The following is a 12,470-nucleotide window of genomic DNA, read 5'->3' on the forward strand; positions in this document are numbered from 1 at the left end:
CATTGTTGCACATGGTGTAAAAAAATACAATGTTGACCTCAAAAAATATATATCTGCTTCCAAATAGATTAAAAAAAATTCTAAAAGGACAATGTCTCAAATTGCAAGTGTCAAATCTTCATGATTTTCTTATAATACGGTTTTAAAACACTATTTTCCTCCTTCAAGGAGTCATAATGTCATTTTATGGCCGCTTGCTTTTCTCTATCACGAAATAATGAGTAAGTTACAATCTTTGACCTCTCACGGTCTTCTGGTGGAGTCTTGTGATGTGTCTCAAGAGAAAAGCAACAGGGAGTCATAAGCTGATATTCGATTCACTACTGATTCTTTCATTTCAACCGATTCTTTGCAATGATTCGGTCAAAACATTCGACTGCATTTGGCGTCGGCTGAAAGTGTTCACCAATATTAACTTACCTTGAGAGAGGGATAAAGGTCTGATATTTGTCTTTCTATATGCCTTTATATCAATTAATTATAATATAAACGTTCTGAATTAAAATTGTCTGTATGAATCTGATTACACGCATATTGACAGAGCTCCAGTCCTGTTATTTTATTTAAAAACTCACATTACGTATATAACTTACAACTAAATGTTCTCATGACAATATTCTCGGTGAATATGTATTTAATATAGTTTAGAAGTCATTTTTTGAAGAAAAAGCGCCTTACCTCAGACACGCGCGTGAGATCTAAAGTCAATCAGTTCAACGGTTTTTACTGTTTGAAAATTAGGTCACGTGCCTATTTAAAGTGACACAGTTTAAATAATATGAATATTCACAATTTACTTATGTAAGTCTTGAAGAAAGTTGTATTTATTTATTTCTTAAAGTATACGAATAACGCTCCCCAAACGTTGCAATGTGGTTATATTTTGGCATTCACTAGCCTACGTATTCACAAACGTCTCGTTCAAATATACTGATCATGCTATTTAAATATACATAAATCTAATTATACTGATACATTAACTACGTATTCATACCCAATATTGATGACATACTAATAAACAGCAATTTTACTAAAAAATAAAAATAAAAAAATGACGCGTAAAGTCGCCAGGAGACACTGACTCGGTTCGTTCAATAAAAGGAACCGACTCTCTCAAATGAATCAGACTCTCCCCTGAGCGTAAGTGTCACGTAATGCTGTTCGTCTGGCTCTAGGGGTGTAGTTTAGGGTTTTGGGAGGTTATGGAGAGTGTTGAGACGTGGAGGACTCTCACTATGCTTTCCAGCGAGTGTTCAAAGAGGATATTGTGTCTTCTTTTTGTGTTTTAGGGTGTTTGTTACACGTGAAGCAGCCCGAATGAGGTTTGATCGGAAGGGCTGAAGCAGTCATGGACGGAGCTTGGGCTGTTATTCTCATATCTCTGGCTATGTTCGTGGGATGTTTCGTGCTCGGTATTATTCCACTATTGATCAATTTATCAGAGGTAAGATGATCGATATGCATGTTCAGCAAATGCTGATACGTTAACTTTATACAGTACTGTAAAGCAGAGTATAATGGAATCTGACAGATGATTTAAAACAATGCTTACACAAAACAACATTTGAAAATTGTAGCATGCATGCTTTAGAAATGAAGATTAACGATATCAGTAAGGTTTTTATTATACTTTGTACTCTGCCCAGTGTGTCTGAGTCAGTCACGTAGCTAGCTGTAGTTTCTGCAAGTGATAGTTATTGCTTTCTATCTGTAAATTTCTCAGAAGCAACCCCAATTAAACTCCTTAGACTTAGAATTGTATATAGTGTAAAACATAAAAGTCCATGACTATAAACAACTAAGGCGGTAACCATGTATTTTGACATTGAAAATCAAGCTTAAAGTTATTTCACGACATTTTCTCCACCCTTACAGCAGAAACTGCAGCTGATTACTGTACTGGGGGCGGGGCTTCTGTGTGGCACCGCTCTGTCAATCATCATCCCAGAGGGGGTGGAGCTAGTGCAGGAGTCATGGAAAGGTGAGACTTGCATCTTCCTCCGTTTTATTTATCTACAGGTGCATCTCAATAAATTAGAATGTCATGGAAAAGTTAATTCATTTCAGTAATTCAACTCAAATTGTGAAACTCGTGTATTAAATAATTCAATTCAATGAAGTATTCTTGAATTAAATAAATTCAGTGCACGCAGACTGAAGTAGTTTAAGTCTTTGGTTCTTTTAATTGTGATGATTTTGGCTCACAATTTAAAAAAAAACCAACAAATTCACTATCTCAACAAATTAGAATATGGTGACGTGCCGATCAGCTAATCAACTCAAAACACCTGCAAAGGTTTCCTGAGCCTTCAAAATGGTCTCTCAGTTTGGTTCACTAGGCTACACAATTATGGGGAAGACTGCTGACCTGACAGTTGTCCAGAAGACAATCATTGACACCCTTCACAAGGAGGGTAAGCCACAGACATTCACTGCCAAAGAAGCTGGCTGTTCACAGAGTGCTGTATCCAAGCATGTTAACAGAAAGTTGAGTGGAAGGAAAAAGTGTGGAAGAACAAGATGCAAAACCAACCGAGAGAACCTCAGCCTTATGATGATTGTCAAGCAAAATCGATTCAAGAATTTGAGTGAACTTCACAAGGAATGGACTGAGGCTGGGGTCAAGGCAGCAAGAGCCACCACACACAGACGTGTCAAGGAATTTGACTACAGTTATGTATTCCTCTTGTTAAGCCACTCCTGAACCACAGACAACATCAGAGGTGTCTTACCTGGGCTAAGGAGAAGAAGAACTGGACTGTTGCCCAGTGGTCCAAAGTCCTCTTTTCAGATGAGAGCAAGTTTTGTATTTAATTTGGAAACCAAGGTCCTAGAGTCTGGAGGAAGGGTGGAGAAGCTCATAGCACAAGTTGCCTGAAGTCCAGTGTTAAGTTTCCACAGTCTGTGATGATTTGGGGGTGCAATGTCATCTGCTGGTGTTGGTCCATTGTGTTTTTTGAAAACCAAAAGTCACTGCACCCCGTTTACCAGGAAATTCTGGAGCACTTCATGATTCCTTTTGCTTACCAGCTTTTTGAAGATGCTGATTTCATTTTCCAGCAGGAAAACCTGGGCTTCCATACCACCTCAAGCACCAAAAAGTTGGTTAAATGGTCATGGTGTTGGTGTGCTTGTGACTGGCCAGCAAACTCAACAGACCTGAACCCCCAGAGAGAATCTATGAGGTACTGTCAAGAGGAAAATGAGAAACAAGAGACCAAACACTGCAGATGAGCTGAAGGACACTGTCAAAGAAACCTGGGCTTCCACACCACCTCAGCAGTGCCACAAACTGATCACCTCCATACCACACCGAACTGAGGCAGTAATTAAAGCAAAAGGAGCCCCTACCAAGTATTGAGTACATGTACAGTAAATGAACATACTTTCCAGAAGGCCAACAATTCACTAAAAATGAATTTATTTATTGGTCTTATGAAGTATTCTATTTTGTTGAGATAGTGAATTGGTGGGTTTTTGTTAAATGTGAGCCAAAATCATCACAATTAAAAGAACCAAATACTTAAACTACTTCAGTCTGTGCGCATTGAATTTATTTAATACACGAGTTTCACAATTTGAGTTGAATTACTGAAATAAATCAACTTTTCTACAACATCCTTATTTATTGAGAGGCACCTGTACTTCCCTATTCAGGGTATGAATATGCACAGTCATGCACACTTTTACAACGCCTTTGTTTACTTTTATCCAAAGTAAGTAACCAGTTGAAACTCACTGCTGGTGGCCTCATATTGAGGAGATAACGATTGATTATTTTTCCAATACATGTTTCTTCTCCTCCTCATGTAGACCGGTATTGCTCCGCTATGGGAGAGAATCAAAATATCTCTGAAACAAATTCAACACTTCATCTAGCCACCAAGAAAGGTCTGCGTCCTCACTTCTTCATAGGAGTCTCTCTCGTCTTGGGCTTTACGCTCATGTTTGTGGTGGACCATACTTAAAACAAACACATTTCAGTACTTATCCACTCACTTCTTCCACACAGAGGCTGTGTTGAGAATAGAAATGTCCAGGTTTTGGCTTTGTTTTCCTATTCTTCATATGTTATATATACGTGTTTCCATTGTTTTGATTGTTCTCTGTAGAGCCCACCTTCTCGCACACCACGATTGGTCGATTGTGGACAATGCCTGCACACTATTGGTCAAACTGTTTTTCAGTCATTACCTGCAGCAAGTATAAAACAATAGGAAAACAAAACAAAAACCTGGACATTTTAGGCAATTTAGAAATCCCTGTCAGGATATGTCAGGGAAAAAATGATGTATGATCACCCTAAATGTATGCTAATCTTAAAATAAACAAGATTCAGTGTTTTGCTTTAAGCTTAGCTTTGTAATGATTAATACTGAATGACTCTGTATTAATTATTGCATTAAATTATTATTTCACTTTGATTTGTTCCTTTATATTGTTTTCAATAGTTTATGAAATGGTATACAACAAAAAAATTCCGTAGTATGCAATATTGTTTACTTCAGCAAGTTGCATCCAGTTATAAATTTTTTTTTAGCATTTTTCATCCAGCTTCTTTTCACAAATGTCCTAACTTTTAGTGTGGCTCTCATGAAAACTCTCAAGAAATATATAGGTCATATTTCATGCCAAAAATCAAAACAGAATTATAAGAAATAGCATTTTGCATAAAGACAATGTGGTCTGCTTTTATTTGAAAAAAGATTAGGATCTTTTGTATGTACATAAGTATCTTGTATTTAAATTTTCATTATCCTACTGTAATGTGATAAATCTCATTCTTAGTGTGTTATTGAAATTGTAAGCATGCATTATGAATTGAAATGCATTCAGATGCCCTCTTGAGAATATTTCTGTTTGTCTTGTTTCCCAGAACCCCGAGCGCGCATGTACAGTGGCAACAGTGTTACTGCCACCCTGGGTCTGCTGATTCACGCCGCAGGTAACAAAGGCTTCACTTCCTCTATTATGTTCCGTATTGCCCAGACACAACAGATTACATTACAGTGAATCATGCCTGTAGTTCTAGTCCTTCTGAGTATGGTTATTCAAGTCAATGAACAATGGGTTTTCAATTCTGCAGCCTCCATTGTGTTTTTATCACAGCATCTGTCCTTTAATACCAAAAAAGGGACACTAAAAACAGACTAACCTCATTGTGTGGTTTGGTTTACATGAATAGTGTTACATTTCTGGTTTCAAATATTGGATTACCAGGAGTGCCAACAAAAAAACATTAAAAGCAAAGTGTAGTTTACTCTAAAATTTAAATTCTGCAATTAATAGGGTTACCATACATCCTCTTTTTCCCAGACATATCCTGGCTGGGATTTCTAAATTGCCTGAAATGTTCAGGTTTTGGTTTTGCTTTCCTACTGTTTTCATACTTAAAGCTAATGAATGAAAGATAGTTTGGCTAACAATCAACCAGTGGTGCTGTGCAAGAAGCTGGGAACTACAGATAACGGTCAAAGCAATGCAAAATATGCATACATATAAAATATGAAAACTGTAGAGAGACGGTTAATAGAAAAACAAAATCAAAACCTGGACATTTCAGGCAATTTAGAAAAAAGAGGGTGTAAGGTCGCTCTAATTATTAATTACTTCTTTCATTTTGTTCTGTAAGGCACTCAAAGTAAATAATGATCAGTTCAGCTTGGTTGCTGTGATTTGTCAGCTGTGGCGATAAGCCCTTATTTGCATGACATTCACACATACACTGTCTGTCTGTTTCCAGCTGATGGCGTTGCTCTGGGTGCAGCTGCGGCCTCATCACAGGTGTCCGTGCAGGTTGTTGTGTTTTTTGCTGTCATTTTGCATAAGGTGAGTTCATCTGTACTAGCACTGCTGAGTCAATCTGTATTAAGTCGCTCAGACAATAAATGCTGTGAAACGTGAACCTTCCTCTTTACTTGTTATAGCATGAAATAAACATGAATGAACATCAAGGTATCTTGTTTCAACTGTGGAAAGATGTCAATACACACCATTTTTCAAGTTCAAGTCCACCGATGTTAATCTACTCTCCCGTCTGGTTTGTTTGTCAGACAAACTGACAGATTCGGTGTTATGATTGGTCAGAACGCCTGTCAATCAAACTCTCTGCGATGGGTCAATTCCGAGGTCATGGCTTTGATTCTCATGCAATGCATTAACTGATCAAATCTATGCAAATGCAAAGAAAGTCACTTTTCAAGAAAAGCAAGTATTGCTAAACATGTCCCCAGAAAACTCAATCTGCCATGCTTTTGTTACCAAACCATTACAGTGAGTGCCCAATTGCCTTGCTTTATTCATCACAAACTCACTTTCCTCCTCTGTCTCTCTCTAGGCTCCAGCAGCGTTTGGTCTTGTGTCTTTCCTCATGCATGCAGGTCTGGAGAGGAAGACTATTCAGAAGCATTTACTGGCATTTTCTGCTGCTGCGCCGCTGATGGCTATCAGCACCTACTTCATCCTGAGTGCAGTAAGAAACCTCAGTTTCTCTTTATTTGTCCTGTGAAACTTTAGTTCCAGTAGAATAGCAAGCCAAACATCAAAATATGCACACAATGCAGCATTTTTTTATTAAATTAAAAGCAAATTCAAAATATGAATACTAGGGCTGTCAAATGATTAATCACAATTAATCACATCCAAAATAAAAGTTTTGTTTACATAATATATGTGTGTATACTGTGTATATTTATTATGTATATATAAATACACACACATGCATGTATATATTTAAGAAGAATATGTTATGTTTATATATTAAATATATTTATATAAAATATAAAATATAAGAATATAAATATATAAATGTATATACATGTAAATATTTTCTAAATATATAATTTATGTGTGTGTATTTATATATACATAATAAATATACCCTGTACACATACATATATTATGTAAACAAAACTTTTATTTTGGATGTGATTAATCGTGATTAATCATTTGACAGCCCTAATGAATACATTTATTTTTGTCAGTTTAAATTTTAATTATTTTGTTATGCCCTTTTGTCTGTTTTGTTAGTTTTTATTTGTTATAAAAAACATGTATATCCACATTTTTGTAAGTATATATGCATTTATGTATTTATCTTTTATTTTATTTCAGATTTATTTTAATGTAACATGAAAATGCAACATTAATTTTATTTTTTTTATTTTTTATTTTTTTGATGACACAATGACATCAGATGATTTTGAGATCTGGGGCCTGTTGCATAAACATACCCATTATGTTAAGTCAGTCTTAGACCTTGAGCAGGTTATGCAACTGGCCCCTGTTCTCACAAAGCAAGTTCTCATTAAGTTTGCCATGGGACCAACATGTTCTTTTTGGACTATGAAGAAAGATTGTTTTTTTACATTACATTTACTTTTTTTATATATATATAAATCTATAACAAGTAATGAATACTATTTATTATCTTTGCAGTCTAATGGCTCTTCTCAGAACCGCCTGAGTGCTACAGGCATTGGCATGCTGTTCTCTGCTGGAACGTTCTTATATGTGGCCACAGTTCATGTTCTGCCAGAGATCAACAGCAGAGGGCATCAGCGCTCCACTCACCTCCACCATCACACAGGAACCGGGGCCCACCAGCAGCAGAGCGGTCTGAGCATCACAGAGAGCCTGACTCTCATCCTGGGGGCTGGACTTCCTGTGCTGTTGGCCCTCGGACTGCCAGACGATTAATCTGTAAAAACAATCCAAGAGCCAAACGTGACAGTGACGTGTAATATTTATATGTTAAATGTTTATATTTTCATCATGACTTGAGAATGCTCTTTGACAGTTTTATGTTTTGTCATGATTTGTGTTATCAGACTCCCCACGTTTTCTGTTTAACGATTAGACGGCTTTAACAAATTTTTTTTATTAGCCGAGAAACAAAACTACAAGCCTGTGGTGCTTTTATGTGCACATGTGCATTGTCAAAGACAAAAAAGATTATATTTGATATTCTTATATCTAGAATCAAAATTTATTTTGCTTTAAAAAATAAGTAATTTGTATCACCTCCATAAAGTTGCAAAACTTAAGTGCAATACAGTGATCTTTTCCCAAAAAATATAAAATATTGTTTATTTTTCGAAGTTTTGTATTAAACCAAGAATGCCTTGTATTGATATAAACCAATGTTTATTTTGAGATCTAAATGCAGTGCAATCTGACATACATGCAGATTGTGATCTCTCTGGTACTCAACAATCTATTAAAAGCCATAAAAAAACTGCTATTTTGTTTTCATTTTTGTGTTTTCCAAATCACTTGACCTTAAAGGGTTAGTTCACCCAAAAATGAAAATTCTGTCATTAATTACTCACCCTCATGTCCTTCCAAACCCGTAAGAGCTTTGTTCATCTTCTGAACACAAATTAAGAAATTAGTAAAAAAATACAACACAACAAACAACATATTAATAAGGACATTGTTAAAATTGTCAAAATTACACAAGTGACACAACCCTAACAACACTAAACGAGGAGAATACTTTTTGTGTGCAATGAAAACAAAAATAACGACTTCATTCAACAATTTCAGTAATAACAGTTATCAATAACAGTAAGTTATCAGTAATAACTCTGGCTCAATGACCATGTCGACCTTAAGACATGCAACCAATTGTTATAATCAGAATATATTTATCTTAATCATGCAATTTGAGTTTAGTCAGTCATGCTTTATTCCAAGATGTTTTTTGTAACTTAACCCTTGAATGCATCTCAGTCTCAAACTTGCTACACAAAATCCATATAAAAATCATCAAAAAATCACTTCATTTGTTCAAATAAAAAACAACAAAAAAAAAATCCAAAACATTAATAGTTAAAAGTCAATAAATAATACACATGGAGCTTTGGTGCAGCTTATTAATTGTCTTTGTCTAGATAAATACATTTATCAGCACTGTAAACACTCATTCTGTAGTCTAATACTTCTGATGGAAGCTGCATTTATAATCAGAAGTGGCTATGAAGTTGTTTCATACTCCTCTGACTTTTGTTCAGCTTTATTTATTTTTTTAGTTCTACCCTATTCATAGTTTCAGGTGGCCCAGTTGAGCGGTCAGCTCGGCTTCTCGTGCCATCTGGTCAAAGGTGCGACGGGACGTCTGCTCCCTCACCCTCTCCCGCATGTAGCAGGAGGCGTGAGCCACCTTCCGGCTCCTCTCCTGGGCCTCTGCCCTCTCTCTCTGCAGCTTCTCGCTGCGCTGTTCCTTCTGTGTCACGTTCTTGCATCTCTCCTCCCGTTGCGCTTTCTCCTCCTCCAGGACTCGGTCTCGTAGTCTGCGATGGCTGAGTTTCTTCTCCTGGTTCTCTCGGCTGAGGAGTTGAGCTCTGCGACGCCGCTGCTCCTGCACCTGCAGCACGGCACGCTCCATCCGCAGCTGGCAACGTTGCACCAACTTATGCTTCTGCTCCAACCAATCCCTGTCCTCCCTCCTCGCCTGCTGCTGCGCCATCCGCATCTGCTCCTCCTCCTTCGCGGCACGTGATCGCATTTCCTGCACCCGCGCCTCTAGAAGCAGCGCATGGTTCTCCTTGGAGAGCTGCAGCTTCCGCTCCAGTCCTTTTCGCTTGAGCTCCTTCTCTGCACGCTCCTGCTCCTCGAGCTCCTTTTTTAAGAGGAGGTGCTTGAGTAGCTCCCTCTGGTTCTCTTGCTTGAGTCTCCTCCTTTCTGTCTTTCCCTGCATTCGCTTGCTCCTCATTGCATGTTGTTCTTTTTCCCGTGCCGCCTGCAGCTCCTTCTCTCGCTGCGCCTCCTCCACGCGCTCCTTCTCCCGCAGGAGCCTCTCCTGGTAGCGTTTGCGCTCTTTTGCATCCCTGCTCGCCACATCAAGCTTGAACCTTCGTCGAGCTTGTTGCTCCTCGGCGTGCCTCCTCCAGCGCTCCTCCTGCCAGAGCGTCTCCCGCTCACGCTGCTCCGCAAGCATCGCCTCCTCTTCCTCTCGCCGCCTCTTCCGCTCCTCCAAGTCCTCCTGCCAGCGGCGAATATGTCGCAGAAGTTTTTTCCGTCGCTCTTGCTCCATGTGAGCTTGCCGCTCCTCCTCGCGCCTCTGCTCCTCCTCGTGATGTTGCTCCTCAAACATGCTCTGGCGTAAGCGAAACTGCTCCTCTTCGTGCCTAGCCAGCATTAATGCAACAATCTTGCGGTCTTTTTCTGGGACGGCGATGCTTAGTTTGCGACTGATCTCCTGCAAGAGGCCCTTCACCCGACGCTCTGTCGCAGGAGATCGTCTGAGTTCGGCCAGACTGAAACTGTAGGGGAACTTCTGACCGCATGTGGTCAGGAATCCATCTGGAATGGAAATTGCAGACACTGAATGAACACGGTCATCTGTGAACCGTGTCTTAGCTGGACATTTGGCTTTGGAATCGGTGCTTCGACTCTCAGCTTTTTGCTCTGGGACGGTGAACGGTTTTACAGATGACTTTCTATTCCAGCCCTCTTGTATGATCCGCTCTCGCTCCTCTCTACACAAGCGCAGTCGTTCTCTTCTTCCTTTCTCGTACTCCTCATAGACCGCAGTCACCTCCTCCAGAGAGGACTCCTGGCTTTCATCAATGAAGTCTGTGAGGGGTCTGAGCAACAGATCAACAGGTTTCACTCCCAATCTTGCACAGGATTCAAGTGAACGTGGGCTTGTCAGAACATATCTGCTGTCTTCAGCTTCAGGGGAGCTGAAATTATTTAAATCCAAATGCAGGAGAGGTGAAACAGATCTAAGACGCTCCATTAATAACTGTGTTCAATCTTCTCTGTGCATTTCATCCAGAATACAGCAGCTTCACCTATCCATAGCTGCTGTTATAAAACAGCTTGCAACAAAATAAAACGTTTCTTAATAGAATGGAATTCTGAATTGTCGATATTTACTTATATGAATGTTTTAGAACACTTATTCGCGCCTTAATCTGCTCTTCAAATCCTCGGAGCTTCTCTGGTCACCATAGCAGCGCGGCAACGTCACAGGAACTGCTTTAAATCCTTCTAAGCTCGAGGATCCTCGAATTGGAAACCGCGCCATCTAGTGATCAGACGGCGACATCCAGCACCAGCACATTTTTTCAAAATAAAAGTGTTGTAGCGAAATCTTCAGTGTTCATATTAAATGTAATAATCAACTACAGGGGTGGGGATATATTGCATGTTACAAATGTTGTATTTTTTTAACCAGTTTTAAAGTTTTATTACATTTTGCTGAATAAATGTGAGGCATCGAAGATCCTGCAGCATTTGTTTGCTTGACATTTGCTTATGCAATGCCATTTAAATACTCTTCATACATAGAGTTGACATTAAATAGTTTTATCGTGAATAAAACAGAAAAAAACATATTCATCTTTGCATAATATTGTGTAAGCAAATTCATAATAGTTTATCAAATATTAATCAGTATTTACGCAGTCTTCATTTTAGTTCCTTTGTTTCATGGCAATGACCCCAGTTAACAGTATGGTATTTTTATAATGAAAACCAGCCTTTGTGAATGTAACAATTGGTGGATGTAGTTGCGTCAAATACTAATTAAATTTTTTGGGGGTTTTCCACTGGAATGACGCAATAATCAAGCAAAGCGTTTTTACTGGAACCCTTCATTATGAGAGCGCTGACAGATGAGCAGTTGAGCCTCTGGTGCAGCTCACGTACTGAACAGATATCATCATCTAATCACAACCAGAAATGTGTTTATTTGCATTCCCTTCCATTCACAGATCCACCCCCCCACCGCACATTTCAACACTGCCCATTTTTTGGAAAACATCTCATTCAAAATGCACCAAAGCCAGTTGTGCATTTACATGGTGTTCGATTGTGTCATACAACAACCTGCATTAATAACATTTAATTAAAAAAGCCGTTAAAAACACATGTATAAATAATAATGACAAACACTTTAGACCTTCACTCTTGACTTCACTTAAAATGAGAAACTTCAGCCAATGCCGACAAAATGCACTAAGGCTAAATATTTAAAAACATGTTCGAATCAAATGCATGCAGCTGACATGATAAAAAGCAGACATCTGAATGGATCTTAATATTCAAAATGCCACTATAAACTTAAACTGGGGCCCTTTAATGGTGTGATACAGTACGATTAATCTAGAACCACTGCAAAAATTGGTATTGTTGTCTTGTTTCAGTACCAATATCTAAATATTTTTTAAATGAAGAGACATTTGCTTAAAATGACTTATGATGCTAAGTCTTGTTTTAAAATTACTAGTAAAAATGTCTTTCAGTAACGCAAGACAAATAAACTTAATTCAAAGGCAAAACCAGATTATTAGACAGATAGATTTTTTTTTGTTTTAAGAATAAATGTACTTAATTTGGATAGATTTTTCATAAAACAAGACTTCATATCGTATCAAAAAAGTTTTTTAGAATTTTTAGACATTTGTAATGGGGTAAAAAAACAAAACTAAAAAACAATAACTTACTGCTAACTAAAAAAA

The 12,470-nt window shown here is 38.2% G+C and overlaps 2 protein-coding genes across 2 annotated transcripts; one reads left to right on the top strand and one right to left on the bottom strand.

Moving 5' to 3' along the window:
- The first annotated feature begins 1,146 nt into the window (after positions 1-1,146).
- LOC109101012 (zinc transporter ZIP9-B) lies at positions 1,147-8,240 on the top strand. The gene is given in 7 exon segments (XM_042769507.1): positions 1,147-1,444; positions 1,876-1,981; positions 3,814-3,953; positions 4,837-4,945; positions 5,744-5,829; positions 6,338-6,472; positions 7,438-8,240. Coding segments are annotated over 7 exon segments (933 nt in total). The 5' UTR covers positions 1,147-1,348; the 3' UTR covers positions 7,699-8,240.
- A 599-nt stretch (positions 8,241-8,839) lies between these two features.
- On the bottom strand, positions 8,840-12,384 carry LOC109101009 (coiled-coil domain-containing protein 177). The gene has a single exon (XM_042769508.1). It carries the CDS (start codon positions 10,742-10,744, stop codon positions 9,044-9,046), a length of 1,701 nt encoding a protein of 566 aa, XP_042625442.1. The 5' UTR covers positions 10,745-12,384; the 3' UTR covers positions 8,840-9,043.
- Positions 12,385-12,470: the final 86 nt, after the last annotated feature.

Source organism: Cyprinus carpio, chromosome A13 (assembly GCF_018340385.1).
Source record: "Cyprinus carpio isolate SPL01 chromosome A13, ASM1834038v1, whole genome shotgun sequence".
Lineage (NCBI taxonomy): Eukaryota > Metazoa > Chordata > Actinopteri > Cypriniformes > Cyprinidae > Cyprinus > Cyprinus carpio.

Bases quoted from the DNA above. Each gene is read 5' to 3' on its own strand.
- LOC109101009 (XM_042769508.1), bottom strand. From the start codon at position 10,744: ATGGAGCGTCTTAGATCTGTTTCACCTCTCCTGCATTTGGATTTAAAT.